Raw genomic sequence first — 27,910 nt, forward strand, 5'->3', positions numbered from 1 at the left:
TTTTTAGATAGTCCAGTCCTCTTTGCTCTTCTCCTTCCTCTTCCCCAAACCTGGCAGGATCCTCCTTCCCCTTCTCCCCAGCCTCCTGTTCTTAATTCCCAAAGAAGAGGCATCCCACCCTGGAAAGGGTGCAGGACGCCCAGCAGGGATGCTGGGGGTGGGGGATGCTGGAGAATCAGCGTCCGCTGCTGCGGCCACGTGGGTTGCCAGGAGGAGGGAGCCGGCGGGGGATGGCGGCAGCCCTGGTGGCCGGGCGCGTGTGACCTGGCTCCCCGCGGCAGTGTGGCACCCTGCCTGAGACCGGTCCCAACGAGAACCTGACGGAGCGCAGCCTGCAGGACGCGCAACGCCTCTTCCTGATGAGCGAGGCCGTGCAGCCGGTGACACCCGAGCCCTGTGTCACCCAGGACAGCGTGCGCTTCTCACATCTCGTGGTGGACCTGGTGCAGGCTAAAGACACGCTTTACCATGTACTCTACATTGGCACCGGTGAGCCGGCCCGGCCCAACCTGGACTGCAGGTCGGGGGTGGGTTGAGGGTTGGGGCAGGGCTGCAAGTTTCCAGGGCCTTCAAGGCCACCTTGGTCTGGCTCTCCCTCTCTCCCAGAGTCGGGCACCATCCTTAAGGCGCTGTCCACGGCGAGCCGCAGCGTCCGCGGTTGCTACCTGGAGGAGCTGCACGTGCTGCCCCCTGGGCGCCGCGAACCCCTGCGCAGCCTGCGCATCCTGCACAGCGCCCGCGCGCTCTTCGTGGGCCTGAGCGACGGCGTCCTGCGGGTTCCACTGGAGAGGTGCGCCGCCTACCGCAGCCAGGGGTAAGCTGGGACGGGGGTGACTCCCGAGGCCCCCACTGCGGCGGCGGTGCTTAAGAGGCGGGGCTTTGGACCCAGGAGACCTGGGGTCGGTCCCTGCAGTCTCCACTAGTGTGCCTTAGGACGAGTCACTCCACCTTTCTGAACCTTGGTTCTCTCCTGGTAAAACATCTTGCAGGGTTTTTGTGAAGGTTAATTGAGATAATCTCCTCCAGGTGCTGACCTGGAGGAAGTGTGTGCTTAGGGAATTTTGGTGGGTGGCTGTTTTTATCTCTGTTGTCAAACACATAGCTAGGGTCAGTCAACCATCTCTAGCCCACTTGATTTATTCTCAGTCCCTTCAGTACAGAGAGGTTTTATCTTTGAAGCCACAGCACTTATTGCCCTGATATGGGGCAGATGGAGATGGTGCTTTAAGTCAGCCCCACGTTTTTGCTCCTCTTCCTTCCTTCCTTAGAAGAGGTAAAAAGGGCTGCTGTAGGTAGGGCAGAGGTGAGGCGCCACGTGGCGGAGTTGCCCTGGCTTCGCACTGCTTCTGAACTTGGTTCTTCACACCATCGCTTCAAGTGGACTCACAGATTTGACAACTGTGGCATCAATGTTTAAGGGGGAAATCAAAGCCTATTCCAAAGCCAAATGGAAATGTAGCCCAGACTCCTACCACCCGAGGCTCTCCCAGGCTGCATCGCCTCATTTTCATGATACTCAGAAGCTGTCATCGCCCAGCCATGCAAGCTTCTGTGGCCTTTGCAACTGAGAGTCCTGGCTATGCCATCTGTCCTCAAGATTCGGAAGACAAATGGTATCCATGATACAGGGCTGTTCTTCAGCTCCAGTGGGGTGTGCTAGGAGCTGGGCAGAGGCCCATGGGGCCAGGAGGAGTTGGATGGTTTTGGTGAGGCAGCCAAGGAAGGGGGGGTCTCAGGGCAGACACTCCAGCTCCTTTCAACCCCAACACAGGGCTCCATCAACAAGACACCACACACTTACTAAGCCCTACCATATTCTGGGCACTTTGTAAGACTGTTGGTGTGAGAGAAGGCAAGAGAAATAATCCCCAAACACTGACTTCTCTCAGATCTCCAGATATCTGGGTGGGAAGAGAACCTCGGCCTATATCAGACATGTGGGGAGAGATGGTCGGGTATGGCGGGAAGGACTCCAGTGGTGGAACCAGACACACCTGGGGCTCCATCTCAGCTCCATCATCTACTCATTATATGATCTTGAACAACTGAATCTTTTTGAGCTTCGGCTCTCTCATCAGGAAAACGGGGAGACATTTGATGGAACAAATGATGTTTAACACAGGCAGAGTTGTAAGGATTGGGACTGGTATTCATGAAGTGCCCAGTCCAGTGAATCACAGGTGGTAGCTGGTATCTTTATTACTTTTTCATCTCCCCAAATGCATTTAGGAGCCCTCCAGCCTCCTAGGCCCTCTGGAGTCTTGCTGAATATAGACAGGACAACTTGGCAATGAATCACAGCTTTTCACACATGGCTTGTTCTTCGAGAGGTTGTAAATCCTTAAAGGCAAACCCAGTGGCCCAGTACTTTTTATACTCCACCAGCGAGCCCCACCCAGCCCAAGGCACAACATGGCCTTCCACACATGACTGATCCTTCAGTTGACTGTTTGGCTTGAAAGGAGTTTGGTGCAGGAGAAACATGGGGAATGGCACTGGAAACTAGATTGAGGCCAACTGAGAAGGCCAAGGGAGGATTTTGACTTGAATCCTGTGGCTGTGAGCACTGGAGTGGTCCTAGAGCAGTGGAGTGCAGTCATGGGCTGTGTGAAAAGATCAACCAGACAGTGGTGAACAGCACTGTCATATAGCAAGTGGATGCCAGGTGGGCTAGTATGAGTCTAAGCCAGATCTGAAGGAACGGGGCCTGTAGTGGATGGGAGGAAGGAAACGCGCTGGGATGTTCAGCTCCAGTGGGGTGTGCTAGGGAGGCCTGTGCTCACATTCTGCAGAGAGGGGCTGGGGAGGTTGCATAGTGTGCCCGTTGCACTCCTGCCCTGGAGCAAGGCAGAAAGAGGTCAGTTTGGAGTTTGGTGCTTTCATCCTATTTGGTTTCCTGACTTTGGGATAGGAGCCCTTGATGTGTATACTGAAAACCCTGCTAAAAAACTATAGGTGAATCCAAAAAGTATGAAATGCAAGGTCACATTATTGGAAGATTAGTAAAATGGCTACAGCAAGTACACACAGTCACCAAGCTGTGCACTCCAGGAGTCTGGGAGCCAATTGCCACAATATATTAGAATTTGCACTGTTGTGGGATGTGTTGTCACAAAGTTTTACTGTGTCCTAGGATAGACATTTCATGCTTTTACACTCATTCCTTCAAAAACTGGCAGGAAGATGAGGGTGGGTAAGCAGAGGCCTCTTCAGGCTCTCTCCTCTGCCCAGGATCCAGGGGCTTATCTCCAACTGCCTCTTTTCACTCAGGAGAATCTCAGCCCCATGGGGCACCACGGAGACCTGGCCTGGCCAGAGAGAGACCAGTGTTCCCACGAGGAGGAGCCCAGGGAATAAATTGCTGACTGGCTCTGCAAAGCGGGTGTTTTATGCATGAACCACCCTTTTCCTCCTTCCAGCATGCCTTTCACCCTGCCTTTGAGAGGGATCCTCTACCCCCAACTCACTCACAGATCTCCCCTGGCTGCCCCATGAGCGCAGGGAAGGCCCATTCTCAGCCATTTTTTGCTCACAAGCTCCAGAGATACCGTTTCCACCCTGGACAGCTCCCACTGTGAGACTATTGCACCACAGTGCAGGAATTCGCCTGCCTGCAACTTCCACCATCCATCTGTCCCGCGAGCCGATGGAATGAACCTGTTCCTTTTTGTAATGGCTGCTTGAGACACTGCAGTAAAAAAAAAAGAAAGAAAGAAAAGAAAGACATGGTGATATATTATTGGTCTGATGGCTCCTTTATGAAAAGAACTCTAAACTGCCACCCATTTCTACAGTCAGAGACACACTCTAAGTCTCTTATCCTTGGAGCTTTCATTTTTCCTAAGAGCGTTCCCTGCTCTGTAAGCTTTGAAGTGGCCTTTGGCCAAAAGCAGCAAATGTGGTTCCACTTGAGCCAAGGAGGCAGTTATCCCTTTTATTCACAAGAAGAGAGCTCAGGCACTGGCTCCAAGAAGTCTCAAGCGTCCCCTCAGGCTGCCAGGGAAGGTGCAGGGCAGGCGTGTCCATGGAGAATCTGGTATCCTCTTCTCTGGAACTTAATTGAGGGCAGGGGAAGCTGAAGGGGTGAGAGGGCTTGGAGAAAGGAGGCTGGAGCCAGCATCTACTCCATGTTTTTCTTCTTTCCTATTCTGCTATGGTTTGGAAAGACAAGACACTTCATCCCTTGGCTTGGGAATCTTGACAAAAGTGGCCCCTGGCACAGCAGTTCTTGACCATGGGCACTCAGCAGAGTTACCTGGGGCCGGGGGGTATTTAGAAGATTCCAGTGCCTGGGCCTATTCCAGTCCAAAAAGCCAAACTACAGGTGGGTGGGCTTTTTGTTTTGTTTGCTTGCACTTTTTAAAGGGTGCCCAGGATATCCTAATTTGCAGTCAAGACTGGGAACTCCTGCTGTAAAACTGGTTAGGCTCTAGATGGAAGAAGGAGCAAGAGGCAAATTGCGTTTCTCCAGAATCTTCTGCATTTGTCTTATATAGGCTGATTCAGGTTTTCTGCCCTTACCCATTTTCTCTGCTGGCAGACATTGGTTTTTTGATGGATAGAATATTGTTTATTATTATTGTTAGTCACTAGCTATGGCTATTTTTTCCAGTTTATTTGTGTCACTTCTAAATTCCACATCCCCTGCCTCTAGAGGTTGATACCCCTTTTTGAGGGCTGAAGGAAATAAATTCAGGAGTGGGCTTTACTGAGTTCTCATTGGTTGAATTTGCTAGCACTCCTCTTGATCCCAATGTCAGCCAGTAAGCAGAGTCTCAAAACCAAGGTTGCTGGGACTACTTGTGTACATGTGTTGCATGCAGTCCGATGATGTCCAGTTTGATGGACTCTGCTGATAAAACACCCTCAAATCAAACCATTGATCCCAGACGAAAATATGACCACATTTATCTTGTATAATTTACTGAAATTGCCCTTGAGTGAATAAACTGGAAACAGATTCCTGAGCAACAGTTGAGTATTCTGGATTCCTGGGTGGGCCAGAGTGTACTCACCGGACTCCCATGATTGCCTCGCTTATATGAGGTCATGGGTTGGTCTCGAGCATCGGATAGTACTGTCTTCTTTGCCCTCCTTTGGTGACAAGGAGAAGCCCCACCCTCTTCTTTGTATAATTAACCTCATTTTTCTCTGGGGCCTGACAGGATTTATTGAACTCACTGAAAGTTAAGAATTCACCTGACAGGTGACTCTCCCTGAAGCTTCAAGAGATAAGAAAAATTCTACCCCTGAGGAGCCAAAAGCGGCAACTCTTAGCTCTTTTCTTGTTTGTTTGTTTTTGGTGTATCTCTTTAGCCCTAGGCATCTTTGTTCCCTTTGTCCAATGGGACGATCCCTCTGCAAACTCACAGAATGGTGTGAAACTCCCCACCAGGCTCCATCTTCTTTGTAGTCCAGTACCTCCTTCTCCAAAGCCTCTTCTGTTTTCCAATCTCCAATTTCTGAGCCCCTGCTTAGTGCTCTCTCCAGACCCTCTTCAGCAGACTGGCTCAGAACGGGGTGGAAGCTGGGGACAGGAGACACAGGGATCGAGGTATCCCTCCAGGATTGGCAGTGGGCTGAGTGTTGGAGGGACCCTCCTTTTGGCACCAGGATTGGCTACTCTCTGTACTTAGCAATGGATAGCAAAGCCTGATTCCATAATCGCCATAGACTTTTTCTCCCCTTTGGAGTCCTACTAGTGGAGGTTAGATTTTTCTGTTAAAAAATTACACGAAGACATCAAAAGGAGAAAAGGAAGAAAGGAGCTCTGGACTATGAGAAGTGGAGGCATTTGGGGCATGCAACAGTGTGTGAACCAGTATCATTCTGGGGCCACTGTAGAGAGACCAGCCCTCAGGGTTGAGGAATCGAGAACTAGGATGTGACCTCCTATAGCTTGAGCTCATTCTCACGATGCTAAACCACTGGACTCTGATTCCTGCCACTAAGCAGCACAAGCATGTGGGTGCTCCAGGTGACCATGGACAGTATCCAGGTGTCTGCTGATCCTGTGCTGTGTTTTGAGGGATGGGCTCATATTCAGTGTGTGAAATCAGACACAACCTCCCATGGGAAGCAGAAGTATGAGGGGAAAAGCATGGTCAAAAGCTTAGGTCTGGACCCAGCTCCACCACCTCTGATCTGTGTGATCTCAGGAAAATACTTATCCCTTTGCCTTTGTACAATGAAAAGTCTGTGTGGGGATCCCAGTGGTTCTCAGCCTGACTCCCATTAGAATCACCCAGGGAGCTTTTAAACACGACTTCGCCCCCAGAGAGTGTTGATTGGGGTGGGCTCAGGTATTGGTATGTTTTGAAAGCTCCTCAGGTGATTCTAATGTGCAGCCAGGGTTGAGAATGGCTGGATTAAACCATCTGTAAGGCTTTTTCCACCTATAATGTTTTATGACTCTATGATCATAGCATGTGTCAGGGAGGCACTTCCTCTTTGGGTTCCTGGTAACCACATCTGCCCCTGTGGCTGTGGGTGAGGAGTATGGGGCACCCATATTTGGGGAAAGCAGTGCCGTCTCTTTTAAATGTGCAGTCTCTGGAGGATGAGGGTTTGAGTCCTGGGTCAGGTCACTGGGTTTCCCCCAGATAACATGGGGATAGTAACAGTACCTACTTCATTGGGGTGCTGGATTTAAATTAATTCATGCTTATAACGTGCTTAAAATGATGCCTTACACACAGTAAAGGCTCAATGAACTTCATTATTATCATGGAAGACAAATGGATGGAAAGTGGTGCCCAGAGGGGAGTGTTCAGGTGTGTTCCTGAGATACAGGTGAGACTGGGAAGCCAGTGGGCTTGAGTCCCAGGACGTCTGTCTGGCAGGGCATGCCTGGGGGCCCGGGACCCGTACTGTGGCTGGGACGGGAAGCAGCAACGTTGCAGCACGCTCGAGGACAGCTCCAACATGAGCCTCTGGACCCAGAACATCACCGCCTGTCCTGTGAGAATCCCTTTATGTCTTCCCATCTCAGACCCCTCCTTCAATTCAGGCTATGACTCCCCACCAATATTCCCCCAATCCCCTGAGATCTTGTGACTTCCCTGCCCTTGCCTTGGGTAATAGGGGTACTGTCCCCCATGCGTGTCTGCAGGTGCGGAATGTGACACGGGATGGGGGCTTTGGCCCTTGGTCACCATGGCAACCATGTGAGCACTTAGATGGGGACAACTCAGGCTCTTGCTTGTGTCGAGCCCGATCCTGCGACTCCCCTCGACCCCGCTGTGGGGGCCTTGACTGCCTGGGGCCAGCCATCCACATCGCCAACTGCTCTAGGTATGTGAGGACAGGGCTTGCATGGTATCTGCCTTGGACCAGGATGGGGAGAACTAGGGAAATGGAGCCCCCTCACTCAGGTGTTTGAACTAAGGGACAGAAACCACTTCAGGGCTGTGCTGGGGACTGGATAGGTGGCTAATATCTGAGGCAGGAAACCTGAGCCCTGAAGGAGTTTCCACGCTAATGAGAGATAAGTTTCTATCTCTTGGTGGCTCTTGATGCAAAGAGGAATGCTGGGCAGACATGGAGGTCACTCCCAGACAAAGGTGAGCCTCAGTAAGTCTCATCCCAAACATGAGGGACAGCATGGGATGGTGGCAAGTCAAGCAAACCTGGTGCCAATCCTGGATTACCACCGTCTGGAGGTGTGGCCGTGGCCTAGCTACCTAACCACTCTGAGTTTCTCTCAGTGAGGGTTATAGTACCCACCCAAGAGTTGTTGAGAGAGTTAAATGAGATGAGGTATATACAGAGCTTTCACAGTGCCTGGTACCTGGGGACTCCATAAAATAAGTAAGCCATAATTTCTGGCACTTTTTTTTTTTTTTTTAGACAGCATCTCACTCTGTTGACCTGGCTGGAGTGAAGTGGTGTGATCATGGCTCACTGTAATTTCCTGCCTCAACCTCCTGATTAGCTGAGACTACAGGTGCCCACACCACACCCAGCTAATTTTTGAAAATTTTTTGTAGAAACAGGAGTCTCACTATATTGTCTAGGTTGGTCTCGAACTCCTGGCTTCAAGTGTTCCTCCCACCTCAGCCTACCAAAGCTCTGGGATTATAGGCATGAGCCACCACACCCAGCCTTGGACACTCTTAAAACAACTATTTCATACACATTATTAATGTAGCCCTCACAGCAACCTCATGGGGGTAAGAATACAATCATTATCCTTACTTTAAAATTAAGAGTACTATGAGGCACAGAAGGTTCTGGTAACTTGCCCAGGGTTTCACAGCCAGCAAGTGGTAGAGCCCAGATTTGAAAATTGGAGTCAGAGTAGGCATGAGTGCACAGTGTCTGAGGCTGGAGCAAAGCATATGCAGTGTAGTACAGGGGACAGAGTGTGGGTTTCAGTGCAAGGATTGTGACCAGCCAGCAAGGCTGAAAGGGAGTCTGCAGATTGGAAAGGGGACTAAGACCTTCTTCTCTAAAGTCTGCCCTTTTGTCCCCTGTGAGTAGGGGCCATGTCCTATCTCTGCGTCCTTAGTCCTGAGCACAACCTGATATATAGAAGAAGGCTCTCAATACATGTCTGAAGGAGGAACAAATGAACAGATGGATGAGCGAGTCTGCCTGAGATGACCTGTTTAGAAGAAGATATTTCTATGTCACTGTCCAGCTCTTTCTGACAGCAATAGAAAATACATCGGCCCAGAGATAGACTAGATCTAAGAAGCTAGGGCTCAGAGGGGCATCTGTCTCTATCCCCTCCCACCCCGCCAGGAATGGGGCGTGGACCCCGTGGTCATCGTGGGCGCTGTGCAGCACGTCCTGTGGCATCGGCTTCCAGGTCCGCCAGCGAAGTTGCAGCAACCCTGCACCACGCCACGGGGGCCGCATCTGCGTGGGCAAGAGCCGGGAGGAGCGGTGAGGGAGAACGCGCTTGCTCTGAGGTCCCAGACTTTCCCGGCCCCCCAGAAAGCGGCCTGGATTCACCTCGTGATTCCGGGGACTCTCGTCCTTTCCGGTCTTGCATTCCCAGGGATCTCTTGTCAGGGAAGGGAGTCCCCCTCCTTGGATTGACGCCTCTCCCCCGACCCCAGGTTCTGTAACGAGAACACGCCTTGCCCGGTGCCCATCTTCTGGGCTTCCTGGGGCTCCTGGAGCAAGTGCAGCAGCAACTGTGGAGGCGGCGTGCAGTCGCGGCGTCGGGCCTGCGAGAACGGCAACTCCTGCCTGGGCTGCGGCGTGGTGAGGGTCGGGGCCGTGGGCCAGGGGCGCGGCGTGGGGGGCTGGGGCCGAGGGGAGGGCGGGCCCGGAGGCCGCGGGGCTCTAAAGTCGCCTCTTCGCCACCCGCAGGAGTTCAAGACGTGCAACCCCGACGGCTGCCCGGAAGTGCGGCGCAATACGCCCTGGACGCCGTGGCTGCCCGTGAACGTAACGCAGGGCGGGGCGCGGCAGGAACAGCGGTTCCGCTTCACTTGCCGCGCGCCCCTGGCAGACCCGCACGGCCTGCAGTTCGGCAGGAGAAGGACCGAGACGAGGAGCTGCCCTGCGAACGGCTCCGGAGCCTGTGACACCGACGGTACTCCGCCCCCCCGTGCCCCACTCCTTCCTCCCTCCCAGCCCCGGCGCGGTGAGGGCGGGGGCGGGAGGCCCGGGCCGGGGTCGGGGTGGCCGGGCGCCCAGTCGCTGAGGCTTAGCCCCTCCGCAGCCCTGGTGGAGGACCTCCTGCGCAGCGGGAGCACCTCCCCGCACACGGTGAGCGGGGGCTGGGCCGCCTGGGGCCCGTGGTCGTCCTGCTCCCGGGACTGCGAGCTAGGCTTCCGCGTCCGCAAGAGAACTTGCACTAACCCGGAGCCCCGCAACGGGGGCCTGCCCTGCGTGGGCGATGCTGCCGAGTACCAGGACTGCAACCCCCAGGCTTGCCCAGGTAACCCTGCACGGAAGGAATCCTTGGCCCAGGGAAACCCTGTTATCCTGGAGGCCCCCCTCCCCCGCCCCAGGCCTACCCAGGAACCCCCATGCCTAGGTGACTCCTTCTCCCTGACATCTCTGTGCTAGGGACTCCCAGAGCAAATTTCTGCCCCGGCCATAGATGCAATGGCTACTCCGGTGGAGTAGGGCCTCAACTTATCCTCCTGGTTTTTTTGTTTGTTTGTTTGTTTGTTTCACTTTTCTTAATGAGTTAGGTAAGAAGTTTGATTGGAGGTGGAGTCGGTCTGTCTCCCTCCGGGTGTCTCTGCTGCTTCCCGCGTGTCCCTCACCTGCCGCATGGGGTGGGGGCGCTCCCTAACAGTGGATTGTTGGGTGGCGGGTGGATCAGGTGGATGTTGAGGTCACTGTGGCTCAGGGCAGAGTGGCCTGGCCTGGTATGGGGTGGAAGACCGTGTCGGGCCCTGCCTGCCCCTACAGCACCTGACACACCCCGTCCCCTTGCAGTTCGGGGTGCTTGGTCCTGCTGGACCTCATGGTCTCCATGCTCAGCTTCCTGTGGTGGGGGTCACTATCAACGCACACGTTCCTGCACCAGCCCTGCACCCTCCCTAGGTGAGGACATCTGTCTCGGGCTGCACACGGAGGAGGCACTATGTGCCACACAGGCCTGCCCAGGTACGAGGCACATCCCGCCGGGGCTGGGAAACGCCATGGAGCCCTCTGATCCCCACCAGGGGGTCCCTGGGCAGTTAACCTTATCCTACCCACAATCCCTAGAAGGCTGGTCGCCCTGGTCTGAGTGGAGTACGTGCACTGAGGACGGAGCCCAGAGCCGAAGCCGGCACTGTGAGGAGCTCCTCCCAGGGCCCAGCGCCTGTGCTGGAAACAGCAGCCAGAGCCGCCCCTGCCCCTACAGCGAGATTCCTGGTGGGTCCCCCTGCCAGCACCAGCACAGCAACCCTTCCCAGCCTGCACTCCCAACTTCCTTCTCCTTCTGAAGCTTGTGTCCTGGTGGGGAACGGGGGGCACAGGATGAAACATGGAGGTGGGAAGGAGATGCCAAAAGAGAACTCCCATATTTGCCTCTATGCATACATTTGGGGTTTGGGCCCTCCTCATCCAGTGGATGGGCTAGCCCTTCTCAGAGGTGGGGTCTGGGGAGAGAGGGAGGGGAATGAAGGCCCCACGCCCAGTCGTACGGCTGAGCGTTGACCTAGGGATCCTCCCAGGGTTGCGCCTACCCTCCTCTCGTCTCTGCCCCTGACACCCTGTCCACTGGTCTTCCTGCAGTCATCCTGCCAGCTTCCGGCATGGAGGAGGCCACCAACTGTGCAGGTAAAAGAAACTGGCCCCACCTCATGCTGCGGTCCTCCCAGCCCTCCAGCACCCCACTCCAAAGTCTGGACTCTTTCCACATCCTGCTCCAGACAGCCAAGCTTTGTTGGGGTCCCCACTGCTTTGAGATAGTGTGTAGGGTGGTCTGGGCAGTTCCCTCCATGCCCCCCAGCTAGGAGGCCATGATAAGTCTGTATCCTGTCATCTGACTCTAGACCCTCTGGTTGCCACCTCTGACTTGAGCCACAGGGTGCCTTGTGAAAGAGGTCCCCAGTGACAGCCTCCCCAACCTCCCCGTTTCCTTTGGCTGTGGCCTCAGAGCCCTTTCCAGGATGCCTCAGAGCCTCCTGTTGCTGTTTCTGCTCCCAGGGAGGCAGGCAGGAGTCTGTCCTCTTCACAGTGGCCCTTATGTTACTACCTGCCTCTCTTCCCCCAGGGTTCAATCTCATCCACCTGGTGGCCACGGGCATCTCCTGCTTCTTGGGCTCTGGGCTCCTGACCCTGGCAGTGTACCTGTCTTGCCAGCACTGCCAGCGTCAGTCCCAGGAGTCCACACTGGTCCATCCTGCCACCCCCAACCACTTGCACTACAAGGGTGGAGGCACGCCAAAGAATGAAAAGTACACACCCATGGAGTTCAAGGTGGGAGCCGCCTTGTAGAAGAAGAGGGCAGGGTAGGAGGGCAGGGTAAAGAGCGCAGGGGTTCTGGCCCTCAGCTGGGTGGAACTGGGCAGTGGTGGTGTGAACAGAGCACTGGATCTTCAGTCTGAGTATGCTTTCACGACTGGCTTCTGGACTCCTTGCCCTGACTTGTTCCTTTCCCTTGTGTGTTCCCTCACCCCTTTCTCTGGTTTCTTCTTCTTCCCACAGACCCTGAACAAGAATAACTTGATCCCTGATGACAGAGCCAACTTCTACCCATTGCAGCAGACCAATGTGTACACGACTACCTACTACCCAAGCCCCCTGAACAAACATAGCTTCCGGCCCGAGGCCTCACCTGGACAACGGTGCTTCCCCAACAGCTGATACTGCCGTCCTGGGGACTTGGGCTCCTTGCCTTCCTAAGGCACAGAGCAGGTGGAGATGGGACAGTGGAGCCAGTTTGGTTTTCTCGCTCTGCACTAGGCCAAGAACTTGCTGCCTTGCCTGTGGGTGGTCCCATCCGGCTTCAGAGAGCTCTGGCTGGCATTGACCATGGGGGAGAGGGCTGGCTTCAGGCTGGCATATGGCTGCAGGTCCAGTTCAGCCCAGGTCTCTCATGGTTATCTTGCAACCCACTGTCACGCTGACCCTACGCTGTGATGCCTGGGCTGTGGACGTACTGGGCATTTAAGGAATTGAAGAATGGAGATGGCAAGAGGGCAGGCTTTTAGGTTTGGATTGGAAACAACTTCCTGTGGCCCCCACAAGCTGAGTCTGGCCTTCTCCAGCTGGCCCCAAAAACGGCCTGTGCTACATCCTGATGATCTCTGAAAGTAATCAATCAAGTGGCTCCAGTAGCTCTGGATTTTCTGCCAGGGCTGGGCCATTGTGGTGCTGCCCCAGTGTGACATGGGACCAAGGTCAGCGCAGGTTGTCCACCTCTGCCTGGAAGTCTATACTCTACCCAGGGCATCCCTCTGGTCAGAGGCAGTGAGTACTGGGAACTGGAGGCTGGCCTATGCTTAGAAGTCCTTTAATCTGGGCTGGTACAGGCCTCAGCCTTGCCCTCAATGTACGAAAGGTGGCCCAGGAGAGAGGCTCAATGCCATAGGAGGCAGAAGTCTGGCCTCCGTGCCTCTATGGAGACTGTCTTCCAGTTGCTGCTTGACAAAGTTGTTGGCTGAGACCTGCTTGGGAGTCTCTTCTGGCCCTTCATCTGTTCAGGAACACACACACACACACACACACACACAATCACAATTTGCTACAGCAACATAAAAGACATTGGGCTGTGGCATTATTAATTAAAGATGATATCCAGTCTCCAAATGTCTCTGTGCATCTGTGCGTGGGCTCCTCTTGCATGGTCTAGGCAATCTGAGCAATGCACCAGGGTGGCAGATGGTCTCTCAAGGCAGAGGAAATGCCCCAAGTAGCCTTATCTTTAATAGATGATATCTTTCCATTTGTGGAGTAGAAATAGACATACAGTGTACACATACATTGCCCTACACCCTTTTTGGAAAAGATGTTGGGGATAAGCAAATTCACAAGTGGGGTCGTAAGGTACACCAAAGGCAACAAAACAGAGTTCTGCCTGCTCCTTTAACATCTCTTCCAGGCAATAGCTCCAGGGTGTGAGTGCAGAGGGAGAGTGTTGATGAGAATTATTTTGTGAGATATTTATACTGCTGAGTTTAATAAAATCAAAATTGAGAAACAGGCAAATCTGTGAGGTGGGAGAAGCCTAATATAGTTTTTGCTGTATTAAATAAAGATAACCTCAAAGCCTCAGCCCACCAAATCAATGCTGCCATTTTGGATGAGATTGACGGACATGTTAAATTTAGAGAGCAATTTCCTGACTTAATTGGCTGGATCAATTCTCCTAGGATTCCCAGCAGAATCTAATTGTAGGTCAGGCTGTAAAATCTGCCATCCTAGTGGTAGAGGAGGCAGAGGCTCTTGGGGAGGGAGGGAGGAGTGCTTGAAGCTTAAAGGTTCTTGGAAGGAAGGAGGAGGAAAGAACATTCCTGAAATCTTTCCTGTTTACCCCGGGACAACTGGAATGGCAGTGTCATCAGCACGGTGGAGCCCCATCGGAGAGCTCAGGAAGCACATGAGTATTGCAGTTTTGGGATTGCTGATTGGTTCCTCCTAGCCCCATATGTCCTGAGCTCATGGGGGCCTGCAGGGCATTTTATTTATTTATTTGTTTTGATATATTTATTTTTGAGACAGATTCTTGCTTTGTCCCCCCGATTGGAGCACAGTGGTGCGATCTCGGCTGACTGTAACCTCTGCCTCCCAGGCTGAAGCGATCCTCCTACCTCAGCCTCCTGAGTAGCTGGGACTACAGGCATGTGCCACCATGCTTGACTTTTTTTTTTTGAGAGATGAGGTTTCACCATGTTGCCCGGGGTGGTCTCGAACTCCTGGACTCAAGCAGTCTGTCCCCCTTGGCCTCCCAAAGTGTTGGGATTATAGGCGTGGGTCACCACACCCAGCCAGCAGGGCATTTTAGATCCTGGGGTCTCAGAGCCCCTTGGACCTGAGGGTCATTGAAGTTTAAAGAGTGTTCCAGGGCCCAGGGTGCCTGCTTCAGAAGGGTCACTCATGGTGTGTTCAAGTGGAGGGATTAGGCAGGTCTGTAGGAGGCAGTCATGGAGACTTCCCAGGCAATGCCCACCCACTGTTGACTGCAGTGGCATCAGCAGAATGCAAATCCTTGAGTGCCAGGTCAAAACACACACACACAAACACGCACACACACGCTGAATTCTCTTTACAAAAACATGGCTTTGGAGGCATGACTGTTCAGAATGCATGAAGGATCCACACTGCTCGCAGATGAGCTGACAAAGTTGGTAAGGGCTATTAAGTAAACAGCCCTGGCCCAGAGATGAGGAACCCCGGGATGTGCTCCCTGACAAGGAGGGTGTGAAGATCTCTGATATGTCAGGGAGCTGAGGTGTGAAGGGCAAGGGGTTCTTCTTTGTCCCAGCTGGCTCAGCAGGAGTAAGGAAGATGCAGGAGTGGGTGCTCCAGGCTTTTTTGCACCCTTTTGTGTATAAACGACTTTTTGAGTATGTGTGCATTTTCTTATTAAAGTCATATGTGTCCACTGCAGAAAATTTAGAGGATACAGAAAACCAAAAAGGTAAACACAGTTATACTAAAAACCAAGGCAGGGGCTTAGGGATTTTAAATGGTGGTATAAAGACATTTATCCCTCTTTCTTTCAGAATCACCACCAAAACAGAATGAAAAACAAAAGTTCTGTCACTATTTTCAGTAAATCTAGGATGTATGTGTAACCCCAAATCATGATCCATGAAGACAGAAAGCAGATGGAGGAACCAGGCATCCGGTAGAGTGGATGTGGGCCAAACTTAAGCATCCAAGTGATTTCAGAAAGAACCAGATACTAAGCATCCAAGTGATTTCAGAAAGAACCAGATACTGGAGAAACCAGGAAGGAGAAAGGTGGGGTTAAGGTGGGGACTGAAGAGAGAGGGATTGGTTGTATATCTGTGTGTAAGCTTCAGCTAGACTTTCAAATTGTCTTCACTCTCCACCCTTACAGTCTGTCACCACTCCTCTGTCTCCACAGGGGGCAATAAGTATGTTCCCTTAAGACACTGAACCAGAGAAACCTTGGACTTGGGGACACCAGGCCCAGAGGTGGGTGTGTGGTAAGGGGTTGTTTGGACAGACTCGTTGTCAGTGGGATTCAGCCATTGCCTTTCCTAAGCTAACTCCAAGACTCTGACAGACAGGCTTTTCCTCCCCCTCCTCTTCTTCCTCCTCCTCCCCAGGTAAAAGACTAGAAAATGACCCTTTGAAGAAATGAACTAACCCTGCAAATTCTGAAATAAGCCAGCTGCTCATCATGCTATGTAGTCCTACAGCAAACTACACTCGTTTACAAACAGTACCCTGTACACAGAGCTTGCAGTTAATTTTTAGGGCATCCACACTGCTTGCAGATGAGCTGGCATAGTAAGCAAAGGCTGTTTGGTAACCAGCCCTGGCCCCAGAGGTGAGGAATCTCAGAATGTGCTCCCTCACAAGGAGGGTGGTACGAATGGGCACATAAGGATCACAGACACCAGAGGAAAAGGTCCAACATGAAAGAGACACCAAAACAAACAAATAGATAAAGTGGAACTCAGTGAAAACAGAGACAATACAGAGAGAGCACTTCAAAGACACCCCATTCTTCAGAAATAAGCGAAGATACCATATGAAATAAACAAAGGATGTAATTTTTTTTTTTTTTTTTTTTTTTTGAGACGGAGTCTCACTCTGTCGCCCAGGCTGGAGTGCAGTGGCCGGATCTCAGCTCACTGCAAGCTCCGCCTCCCGGGTTCATGCCATTCTCCTGCCTCAGCCTCCCGAGTAGCTGGGACTACAGGCGCCCGCCGCCTCGCCCGGCTAGTTTTTTGTATTTTTTAGTAGAGACGGGGTTTCACCGGGTTAGCCAGGATGGTCTCGATCTCCTGACCTCGTGATCCGCCCGTCTCGGCCTCCCAAAGTGCTGGGATTACAGGCTTGAGCCACCGCGCCCGGCCAAAGGATGTAATTTTTAAAGGACATACTTAGGTTCACAGAAATTAAAAAATATGACAGAAAAAAAAAAAAAACAAAAAACAAACAAACAGCTAAAGGGCTTAAAGAGACAAGAAATTTCCCAGAAAGTTGAACAAAAGACAAAGAGAGAGAAAATAAGAGGGGATGCTCTGGTTTCCCTTCGGAATGAATAAATCTTTTGCCTCTTACTAAAAAAAAAAAAAAAACACATACACACACACAGAAGAAAAGGAAAAAAGAAAGCAAGAGGGAAAAGATAAGAAAACAAGAGGATCAGTCCAGGAGGTCTAACAGCTCATGAGAAAACTCAGAGGAGAAATATCAAAGAAAGAGTACAGGAAAATTCACTAGGACCAAAGGAGGAGGTCTCCAGATAAAAGGCCCCACTCAGTACCTAGCACCATGGATGAAAAAGATCTCCCCTGAGTCATATGACTTTTCAAAATACTGGCTTCAAAACACTAGGCTTGAAAAGAACACTTCAACAACAGACCGAAAAAAAAAAAATGGGGATATGAATGGTGTAAAATCTCTTACTAACAAAATTTGAAGCTAGAATACGATGAAAATTGTACTTAAAATTTTTTGAGTAAAAATGATGTTCAGTTGTGAATTTTATACCCAGCTGAACTATGAGTCAGTCATATGAGAATAAAGACATTTAGACATGCAGAGTCTCAAAGAATATATCTCACATGTGCCTTGGTTTCACTAAAACAAGGAAATAAACAAAGAAAATGTGCATCCAGAAGAAAGGGGACCTAACACAGGAAGGGGGTGAAGAGGGGCTGAAGCCAGGAAGCAGTCTTAGTGGGCAACCAATTCAGATGGGTATTAGAGGATGGCATGCACCCAGCAGGATCCAGGAGAAAATGGAACTGATAGGTTATGTGGCAGGTTTGTATGGAAAGTTGTATGAAGATTTATTTTATAAAACTACTGGGGGTGGGTTGTAGAAAGACTTAAATTTGCATTCGAAGAAAACTAAGCAAATAAAAAGAAGCTTTTTTCATTCTTGTTGCATAGTTTATTTAAGCTTTGTTTTTTTTTTTTTTTTTTTTTTTTTTTGTAAAATAAAACACAGGTACAGAAAATCATTAAAAAGCAAGTATAGCTTAGTGAATGTAGGGCAAACACCCTTGTAACAACCATCCAGGTCAAGAAATAGAGCTTTAACAGCCAGCCCAGAATCCCTTTCTTTGTCTCATCCCTGTTACGTCCCTTCCCTCCAAAGATGAGATCATTATTAGCACCAGGAAAGGAAAACAAAAAGAGCACAAGGAAGGGAAATGTAGTCCTTGTTTGCCATTTGGTTCAACCATGATCATATTGATAATAATCACAGTAACTGAAACACTGTATATGGACTTAATAATAACTTTTTAATATATATTACAATTTTTAATCATGTAGGATACAACACCAGAGGGACAAGCCTTTGAGCTTTTTGGTCCCAACTGAATGTTGGGGTAAATTTTGTGAGGGAAATAAATAACTTCTTGTTTTCCCCTAATTATAACCATGGTACATGTTCATTAAAGAAATTTTGGAAAATAAAAAGAAAAACATATTAAAAAGAAAATATAAATGCTCTAAAATCCAACCAGGAGACAACCGTCATTTTAATATGTTCTTTTTCCAGGCATTTTTCTATGGCTCTGTGCAGATTTGAGACTGTTTCATAAAATTAAGATATTCTATGTGGATGGTTTTTATTCTGATTTTAAGACAGAACGTTATATCATTATTTTCCTACACTGTGAAAAATTATCTTGGGAGGCTGAGGCAGGCAGATCACCTGAGGTCAGGAGTTCGAGACCAGCCCGGCCAACATGGTGAAACTCCGTCTCTACTAAAATGGTGGGTATCTGTAATCCCAGCTACTCAGGAGGCTAAGCCGGGAGAATTGCTTGAACCCAGGAGGCGGAGGTTGCAGTGAGCTGACACGGTGCCACTGCACTCCAGCCTGGGTGACAGAGTGAGACTCCATCTCAAAAAAAAAAAAAATTCTCCCTAGAGTCTCAGGATCCCTTTCAGTGGCTGCCCTAGGATGGGGTCAGGGAAGGGAGAGAGGACTTCGTTTGCAGGACTCCACAGGTAACAATGTACCCCACCCCACCGCTTCAATAAGAGAAAGTTCACTTTTTATATATTTGTTTGTGCCACTAAGATTTACTTTGGAAAAGGTTTGCATAACGGTTGAAAATCTTAACTTTCTGTTAAATAAGTTCTATTTCTATTGAAAAGAATTATCCATTCTATGACATACATTTATCCTCTATTATGTAGATGTACGGTTATATTACATAAATGTATCATAATTTATTTAAACCACTCTCATTTGTTTCAACATTTCTTTTACCAATGAATACTATTATGGACCTCCTTCTATTATACATATTCCTATGTCCTTAGGATAAATTCCCAGAAGTGAAGGCTTGCAGGTAGCAAGTACTCATCAATGTTAGCCCTTAGGTTAGTAACCATGAAATGAGCATACACTGCTGGTGGGAGTGTAACATACCAATCCCCTGAAGAGAATTTTGGTCATAGAAGTAGCTGCGTTCCATAGGCTGGGCCATCTGGGGAAATCAGACACCCTGAACCCATTATCCTCACACAGGAACCTGGGAATATGTCTTCCTTGGAGAGTCAACTGGACGAGCCTTGCCTCTGAGACTTGCAGCATTCCAAAAGGGGATCTTCCAGAAAAGGAGAGACACCCCACCATTTCTACCAAACAATGTGTCAGTCACCTAGGTCCAGCATTTCAGGAGCTCGCTAGGAAAGAGTCTTTCAACTGGAGGTCCACCAGGCCTGTGCTCACTGGAGCCCCAGGCTCCTCCCAGGACCCAGCTGTTCTGGACCAGCCTTGCCTGCCACTCAGACCACTCCATGGCCCCCAGCTGCACTGCTTGGTCACCCTGACGGCTCACTGAGAACCCTGCAGGCCGGCCCCAAACACACTCCTCTGGCAAATCCGTGCACCTTATCCTCAGCTGCCAACAGGGCACTCACTTAGTCCTTGGGGGCTGGGCCTCTAATTCTGTAGTGCTGACTGGAGGAGGCTCAGGCTTTAGAGTCTGGAATGTGAACTCTGAAGTTTGTGGGAAAATTTGTCCCTACCCATAAGGTCCTTCCACTAATCACCCTCCAAGCACCCTAAAAGGGAGATGTTTCCCTAGGTTTGCACCCCAGTTTCCAGGGCTGGTAGGACACAGGATCCCCACAGTACTTGGACATTCCTAATCAGCTCTGCCCAGCACTGAGCACTCTCAAAAACAGAGGGTCCACTTCCCCCACCACCCCTGATAAATCTCCCTTCCGAGATTCCTAGGGGTGTAGCTCCAAAGAGCTCACGGTACAAAAGGATATCCAATAAAAAGTGAATCTCCCATTCTCGATTCCTAGGCCCCAAGATCTCATTCCATGAGGCACCTAGAGGTAGATCAGGGACACACACACATATATGTATGTTTATCATGTCTGAACATAAAATGCACCAAACGTTGGCTTTGGCCTTGATATTCGGTAAAAATCTTTGAATTGGCCTTCAATCTCAGCTTTTGGAAGTCTCAGTAGCTGAATGCCTACCTCAATATTATTTATAATACCCCTGCGAGTTTGTGCTTAATCTATAGTCATCGTTACACAGGTTATCATTAAATCTTCTTTTTTTTTTTTTTGAGACTGGGTTTTGCTCTGTTGCCCAGGCTGGAGTGCAGTGGTGTGATCATGGCTCATTGCAGCCTCAGCCTGCAGGTCTCAGGCAATCTTCCTACCTCACCCAAGTAGCTGAGACTACAGGCACATGCCACCATGCCTGGCTAATTTTTTTAAAGTTTTTGTAGAGATGGAGTCTCACTATGTTGCCCAGGCTGGTGTCAAACTCCTGGCTTCACACCATCCTCCCACTTTGGCTGCCCAGAGTGCTAGGATTACAGGTATGAGCCACTGCACCTTGTCTATCATTATATCTAATCAGCATGTCAACATTAGTAATATGCACAAGGCATACCATTTAGATTTATTAATAGATGATACTATAAATATCAAATGAGTCTTGAAGTGAAATGAATGTCTCTTTTATGCTTCATATGTTAAAATTCTCAGTCATTTGAACTATATATATTTATTATTACAAGATTAAAAGGCCACAATAATTAATGTTTCACATAATGATGGTGAAAGCTGCTAATTTTATGTTCAAAAACAATCACTTTTAAATAGCAAATAAATTGAGAAAAAGACTGAGAAAAAGGATATTGAGAGAGAATGTTAGTGAGATAACTTTAGGAAGAACATTGTCATCTCTGTGAGCCAATGAATGTTGAACAATTTTCAATAATACCAGGCAGAATAATAGATATTTGATTAAGTCATAACTCTAGTATTTGTCAACTAGTTTGGTGCATATCTCACATGCATTACGGTAAATAAAATCACCTTTAACAATTATGTTTGATTTTTGATATTTAATTCCATTTAGGTTATGAGTCTTTCAGGAATAAATTCCATTTGGGAATTCACATTTATGAAAATGAATTTTTAAAAATAGAATGTTAGCTTTTCTACCTAACATTCCATAAGCAGAAAAAAAATTGCAAAACCATGTACAATATCCATGACAAATCACCTTTGATTCAGACATAACAAGAGATATAAAGAAAATGAAGAAAAGAAAAAAAGTGCAGGAAAATGTAATATCTGAAAAATACCTGGCTTCTCTCCCATTCTCAGTGGAAAGTAAGCATCTATGTCTTATGACAAAACTGCCATAAAGGCCAGGTGCAGTGGCTCATGCTTGTAATCCCAGCACTTTGGGTGGCTGAGGCAGGTGGATCACCTGAGGTCAGGAGTTTGAGACTAGCCCAGCCAACATGGTGAAACTCCATCTCTACTAAAAATACAGAATATTAGCTGGGCATGGTGGTGGGTGCCTGTGATCCCAGCTACTTGGGAGGCTGAGGCCAGAGAATCGCTTGAACCTGGGAGGCGGAGGTTGCAGTGAGTCGAGATCTCACCATTGCACTCCAGCCTGGGCAACAAGAGCAAAGCTCTGTCTCAAAACAAACAAACAAACAAACAAAAAACCAAAAAACAAAACTGCAGTGATGTGATCACAGAGCTGTTTTGCAGCTGATCATGCTGGGTGATTACTGTTCTTGCACCATAAGGCCAAACTTAGAATTTGACCATTAGCAAAATTATAAGAATAATTACATTCTTTGGGATGAAATTTCAGGTTAATTCTTACATCCCAGGAGTTTCATTCTGAGATGGTATTATTTGGTTTTGACCCCAACTTTAATTCAATATTGATTTTAGCATTTGCCCAAGTGTGTGTTCTGGGTACACACTATTCTGCACCAGCTTTCCCACTTAACAATCTGTCATCTAGAGTGTTCCACCTCTGTCTTTTCCCTAACAATTGCCACCAGCATTTATTTAACCAAACCCCTAATGATGAACTTTTAGGATATTTTCAATCTTTTGTTACAGTGTTGCAAAGACTTTTTTTTCCTTTTTTTTTTTTTAATGAGACAAAGTTTCATTCTGTCACACAGGCTGGAGTGCAGCGGTGCAGTCACGGCTCATTGCAACCTCTGCCTCTGCCTTCCAGGCTCGAGCGATCCTCCCACCTCAGCCTCCTGAGTAGCTGGGACTACAGGTGCATGCCATCACGCCCAGCTAGTTTTTTATATTTTTTGTGAAGACGAAGTTTCACTATGTTGCTGGTCTCAAACTTCTGGACTCAAGCGATCCACCCGCCTCAGCCTCCCAGAGTGCTGGGATTATAGGTGAATACTATCCTTATATATATACAGCTATAATGGCAGAATGAATTCTGAAAAAATAGAATTACTCAAAGAGTACACGTTTTAAAATTTTGATAGATTTGCCCAATTTACGTAACATTACATTGTATCTTTTCTTTTTATCTGTCTTTCTCTTCTTATAGAAGTGATTCTCCACTATTAGTGCAGGGGTCATTCTAGGGGAAGGAGAAAGTTGGCCAAAGTGGCTTGAGAGTCCCTGCATCTCCAGGCCCTTCTCATGGGAGGAGAGTCCCTTCTTCCTCCCGTGGCTCTGGTCCCCCTGGAACCTGGTCAGATGCTCCTTGAGGGCCACACTACATCTGGTTTTGTTTTGTTATTTGGGTTGTTTTGTTGTTGTTTTGTTTTGTTTTTTGATATGGAGTCTCGCTCTGTCACCCAGGCTGGAGTGCAGTGGTGCGATCGTGGCTCACTGCAACCTCCGCCTCCCTGGCTCAGCCTCCTGAGTAGCTGGGATTACCAGAGCCTGCCACGACACCCAGCTAACTTCTTCTGGTTTTAGTAGAGATGGGGTTTCACCATGTTGGCCAGCTGGTCTCGAACTCCTGACCTCAAGTGATTCACCTGCCTCAGCCTCCCAAAGTGCTGGGATCATAAGCATGAGCCACCACGCTCGGCTTACAACTGTTGTGTTTTTTTTTTTTTTTTTTTTTTTTTTTTTTTGCCATCAAATCTTGCCTCTTTTGATGTCATAGGCTTGCTGGGTCCCTTTTCTTTAAAATACCAATTGGCTAAGCAGACTCTAGCCTAAGTGTGGCTGGTTGACCGTGCATAAAGGTTTTCAGGATCTGACCGCAAAGAAGTCAGTGATGTTGGGGCTTTCAGGATCTGTCTCTGGGCATTTTGGGCAGAGGGAATCCCAAAGCCCTCGACATTGAAGCTGTCTGGCATCCTACGACCCTCCCTTCTTCCACCCCTTTCCTTATCTCAGGAGTAGGGACAAGGCCCAGGCTTTCTGGAATTCCTCCCTGGATCCCCGACCCTCTGTTACCAGCACTTGTGATCTGGGCAAGGAGTGGGGCCCTTCTGGCTGTTTAGGGCATCTTTTCAGATTTAGAGAGTTCCTGCGTTCTCTTCATCTTCATTTTAATGTCCATATGGTCCCTCAATGGTGATAGAAAAGCTGTTATTGTCACTTGATGTGTGGGAGGGACTTGAGACAAGTGGGCATAGGAAGACCAGACTTGCATTTCCACCCCAGAAAATGACAGGCAAATGGACATCTCAGTGACGGTTCTGTCATGTCCATTACTCCCAGGTTTCTGAAACAGCTCCTCCCACCCATCCTCCTCCCATCAGACAAGCAGTGTTGAGCTGGGCTTTGCACAGGGATGGCCATGGATTGGCTGCCTGCCACGGTGTGCAGTCTTGAAGGACCCTACCCAAAAGCCCAGAGGGAAATCAGCTAAGCCGGTCAGAGGGGCTCTCCGTGGGATCCGGGCTGAAGAATGAGGATAAGATAGGTTAGTAGCGATGGAAGAATGGAGCAGAAACACCGAGACTGAGAGGGAGAAAGACTGCGCTGGCTGAAATTGAGAGAGAGAGAGAGAGAGAGAGAGAGAGAGAGAGAGAGAAAGGGTAGCTCGCCCCCTCTTGGCTCCAACCCATATCCAGTCGAATCACCTTCTTACGATGGCTGAAGTGACTCCATGATTCTTATTAACTGTAGGAGCTCTCTATCTCATGGACATCTATGGGTGTGGCTCAGAACTCACTCTCCTGGCCCAACTTCTCCCTCTACCCAAATACCCTACAAAGCAGATTCTTTGCCCAAAAGATGTTACCATTGGCTTGGCCTATGATCTTTACTTTTAAATTCCCTTTCAGAGAAAAGAGGAGTTTGACACATAGGTGTGTGCCTTCCTGGGCCACATCCAGAAATAAACGGTCTATGTGCTGAGGTAAATCCAAAATCCGGTTCCCTGACATCTTATCTCCCCACTCAGAGGAATGAATCCAGCTCTCAGCCAGCGCCACACACGTTCCTATTTGTTCTTTTCTGTGAAGTACTGTGGGGTGGAAGGCTGACTATTATTATTATTATTATATTTTCTTTTTACCACATACTTTCTGAAAGATTTCCAAAACATTAGTTACACCCTCACAATTTTTATGTTGACATCTAGAATTTCTCATCATAAAAAGCTGCAAAAGATGTAATTTCTGGCATATTGTAAATACTGACATTTTAAAAATAAAACTGTTCTGTTAAAATGTAGTCAAGAGAATCTAAAAAGTACAGCGTTTAAAAAAATACAGAAAGAATTCTTGAACAATTGGAAAATTTGCTTTGTTCCTTTTACTCCTTGGAGTATCCTTTTACTTCTCCCACAGAATTTTATCCTAGTGTAATATATTTTTAAGGCTGAAAGTCTTTTATTGTTCACCTATCATACTTCTCTGCAATGAAAATATGTATATGAGTTATAATTTTAATTTTAAAAATGTCTTCTAAGGTCTAAGTCTAAAAATGTATTTGAGATTAAGATATTCATGATTATTATTGATGTCAAACATTATAAAGATATTTGAACTTTGACAATTATTAAATACAAAGTAAAATTTTAGAGAACAGAAGTTTAGAACAAATGTCACTTATTACCAGAATGAAAAAAATTAACAGGAGAGAAAGACAATGTGTGCACAAGAGCGAGTGTGCGACACCTAAGAACGCCGGTAAGTTCAGAAATTGAAAAGTCATTGTTGTTAAATGAATTACTTACAGACGAAATCTTTTAGATTGTGGACATTGAAATCTATGGCAGAAATTTTTAAAAATAGACAAGTTGGCAATGATAAGAAGACTTGTGCCCAAGTAAAAGATGAATATGAATTTTATAGTATTTGATAATCTTTTGGCAGAATTTAATAAAAATGGTAAAACTTTTAAAAGGAAAATACGATAAAATCTTTATGAGCTTGGGTTAGGCAAGGACTCAATGTGACATCAAAGGCGTGATAATCCATAAAAGAAAATATTGATTAATTGGACTTCATCAGAATTAAGAAAGACACTGTTAAAAGAATGAAGAGATAAGTCACAGGCTAGGAGAAAATACTTGCAAATCCAGAATATATAAAAAATGATCAAAGTCCAATGAGACACAGGCATGGTGGCATGCACCTGTAATCCCAGGTACTCAGGAGGCTGAGGTGGGGGGATTGCTTGAGCTCAGGAGTTCAAGACAAGCCCGGACACAACCCTGTCTCAAAAATCAAACCAAGAAACAAAAATCCAGTGAGAAAACAAATAATCCAATAAAAAAATGGGGAAAAGGTTTGAAGAGACCCTCTCCCAGAGCAGATTTAGGGATGGCAAATAAACAAGTGGAAAGATGACCAACATCCTTAGTCATTAGAAAAATGCAAATTAAAACAATGAGATACCACAGCACATTATTACAATGGGTAAAATTCAAAAGGCTGATCAGGCTGGGGGCAGTGGCTCACGCCTGTAATCCCAGCACTTTGGGAGGTTGAGGCGGGTGGATACTTGGTCAGGAGTTCGAGACCAGCCTGCACAACATAGTGAAACCTTGTCTCTCCTGAAAATATAAAAATTAGCGGGGTGTGGTGGTGCGCACCTGTAGTTCTAGCTACTCAGGAGGCTGAGGTGGGACAATCACTTGCATCCTGGAGGCAGGGGTTGCAGTGAGCTGAGATTGCACCACTGCACTCCAGCCTGGGTGACAGAAGAAGACTCTGCATCAAAAACTAAAAATAAAAAATAAAATGAAAATAAAAACATAAAAAGGCTGATCATACCAGGCACGGTAAGGATGTGGGACAACTGGAATTCTCCTGCACTGCTGGTGAGAATGAGAACTGAAACCACTTTGGAAAACAGTTTGGAAGTCAAGCATTTCAAAAGACAAAAATCACAACAAATTTAGCTTAAAGAATTTTTTCTGTTTTATTGCCATTCTAGAATTGAGCAACACTTCATTCCATAAAATAGAGTAAGTATTCCAATGAGCTGAGCAGAAGAGGCTGGCTTTATAGACAGAGAAGGGCTGAAGATAGCAAAAACTAAGAGAAAGAGTGGTCATTTCAAAGTTACTTTCCATGTTTTGGGGGACAGGGAGACAAAACGAGAAAGATAACTGGTTCCCGTCAGGTGACTTCAGGTGACTTTTTGTCATGAGGATGAAAACACGGGGAACTTCTTTGTCATGCCCATTAAAGACTGAAACTGGCCTGTCTGGGGAATTGGCTGTTCTTTCTTCTGATTTCTTAGAAGGTCAGATAATAACTTATTTTCCATTTGGTGATATGGAACTTTAGCATGAGTGACTCCATTTTGACTTTTAGAGTGGTTCATTGGGGCTTGGTGCAGGAGCTTAGTCCAAAACAACAGGTTGCTATAATTTGTGTTCAACAGCATATGCTTACTATATGATCAGCCATTCCATTCCTAGGTTTTTGCCCAACACAAAGGAAAACATAAGTCCACACAAAGACTTGTACACAAAGGCTCATAGCAGTTTTATTGATAAGAGCCCAAAGCTGCACAGGATGCAAATATCCATCAGCACATAAATGGATACACACATTGTGATATATGATATATCCACACAATGGAATATAACTCAGCAATAAAAAGGAACAAACTATTGATACATGCAGCATCATGAATAACTCTCAAAATAATTATGCTGAGTGAAAGAAGCCAGGAAAAATAATTAGAACAGGGCATACTGTATGATTCCATTTATATACAATTCTAGAAAATAAAAATGAATCTATAGTGACTGAGAGCAAATCGTGACTGCCTGGGGAGGGGGTATGGAGACAGGAGGGGTGATAGGGAAGGTAAAGGGGGTAGATGTGTTCACTATCTTGATGGTGGTGATGGATTCATGGGTGTGCACCTGTCAAAACTTTTATTTTACACTTCAAATATGTGAGGCTAACTGTATGTCAACTGTACCTTCATTAAGTGGTTAGAAAAGTGTGAGTAAATGTCCAAGAAAATGTAAAATACAAACTTATCTCTTACAATGTTCCTTTTACTCGAAGGTGTAGGATTCATCTGTACAGTAAGGAATAGGGAACTTCCTACTTTCGCCTCTTTGCAATACTCTGAAGGATGCCTCTGGGACACAGACCAAGGCACCAGAGAAGAAAGTACTGTTGAAGCTCCTCCTTACTACTGAGAATGGTGAAGAGGCAGAGAGGATGAGCTCAAAAGCAGCATGTTTTATTCCAACCCGGAATATAGATAAGGCATGCAGCCTTGACCTAGGTGTCACGTGGAAGAAACAAGGTCCTGCTGCCCTCATGGTTGCTCACTGATGCCCTCCTTGCCTTCAGAGGTTTGGCGATCTTTCGCAGTAGTTGGGAAATAGGAGAAGTAAGATTATTAAATAACAATTGCCATCCTTTCTGTTCCTCCACTCTATAATCCATCTGAATCCTGAACATCCCGAGTCAAAGCACCCCATCTCTAATGCCACATTGTCTGGGACAGAAATACATACAGAAAAGGGACAGATACCAAGCCCTACCCTGGACTCATCATGACAACTGTTGTAAGAGGTACCGTGGATGCACATTCTTAATCGTCTTCTCCCACGTTTTTCTGGCAGTGAGGAGGTTTT

General features: G+C 47.9%; 1 protein-coding gene across 2 annotated transcripts in view; it reads left to right on the plus strand.

The window, feature by feature from the left end:
• Positions 1-13,203, plus strand: part of SEMA5B (semaphorin 5B) — a 120,470-nt gene extending 107,267 nt beyond the window's left edge. The window contains exons 10-22 of one of the 2 annotated variants that reach the window (XM_050781827.1): positions 282-489; positions 607-814; positions 6,843-6,960; positions 7,112-7,293; positions 8,746-8,889; positions 9,066-9,213; positions 9,322-9,547; positions 9,677-9,895; positions 10,405-10,575; positions 10,678-10,827; positions 11,191-11,235; positions 11,672-11,877; positions 12,106-13,203. In XM_050781827.1, the coding sequence (XP_050637784.1) occupies positions 282-489; positions 607-814; positions 6,843-6,960; positions 7,112-7,293; positions 8,746-8,889; positions 9,066-9,213; positions 9,322-9,547; positions 9,677-9,895; positions 10,405-10,575; positions 10,678-10,827; positions 11,191-11,235; positions 11,672-11,877; positions 12,106-12,264 (2,184 nt within the window). In that variant the 3' untranslated portion in view covers positions 12,265-13,203. Of the gene's footprint in view, positions 1-281; positions 490-606; positions 815-6,842; positions 6,961-7,111; positions 7,294-8,745; positions 8,890-9,065; positions 9,548-9,676; positions 9,896-10,404; positions 10,576-10,677; positions 10,828-11,190; positions 11,236-11,671; positions 11,878-12,105 lie in introns of both variants that reach the window. The other variant, XM_050781826.1, reaches the window with a different exon arrangement.
• The last annotated feature ends 14,707 nt before the right edge of the window (positions 13,204-27,910 follow it).

Source organism: Macaca thibetana, chromosome 2 (assembly GCF_024542745.1).
Source record: "Macaca thibetana thibetana isolate TM-01 chromosome 2, ASM2454274v1, whole genome shotgun sequence".
NCBI lineage: Eukaryota > Metazoa > Chordata > Mammalia > Primates > Cercopithecidae > Macaca > Macaca thibetana.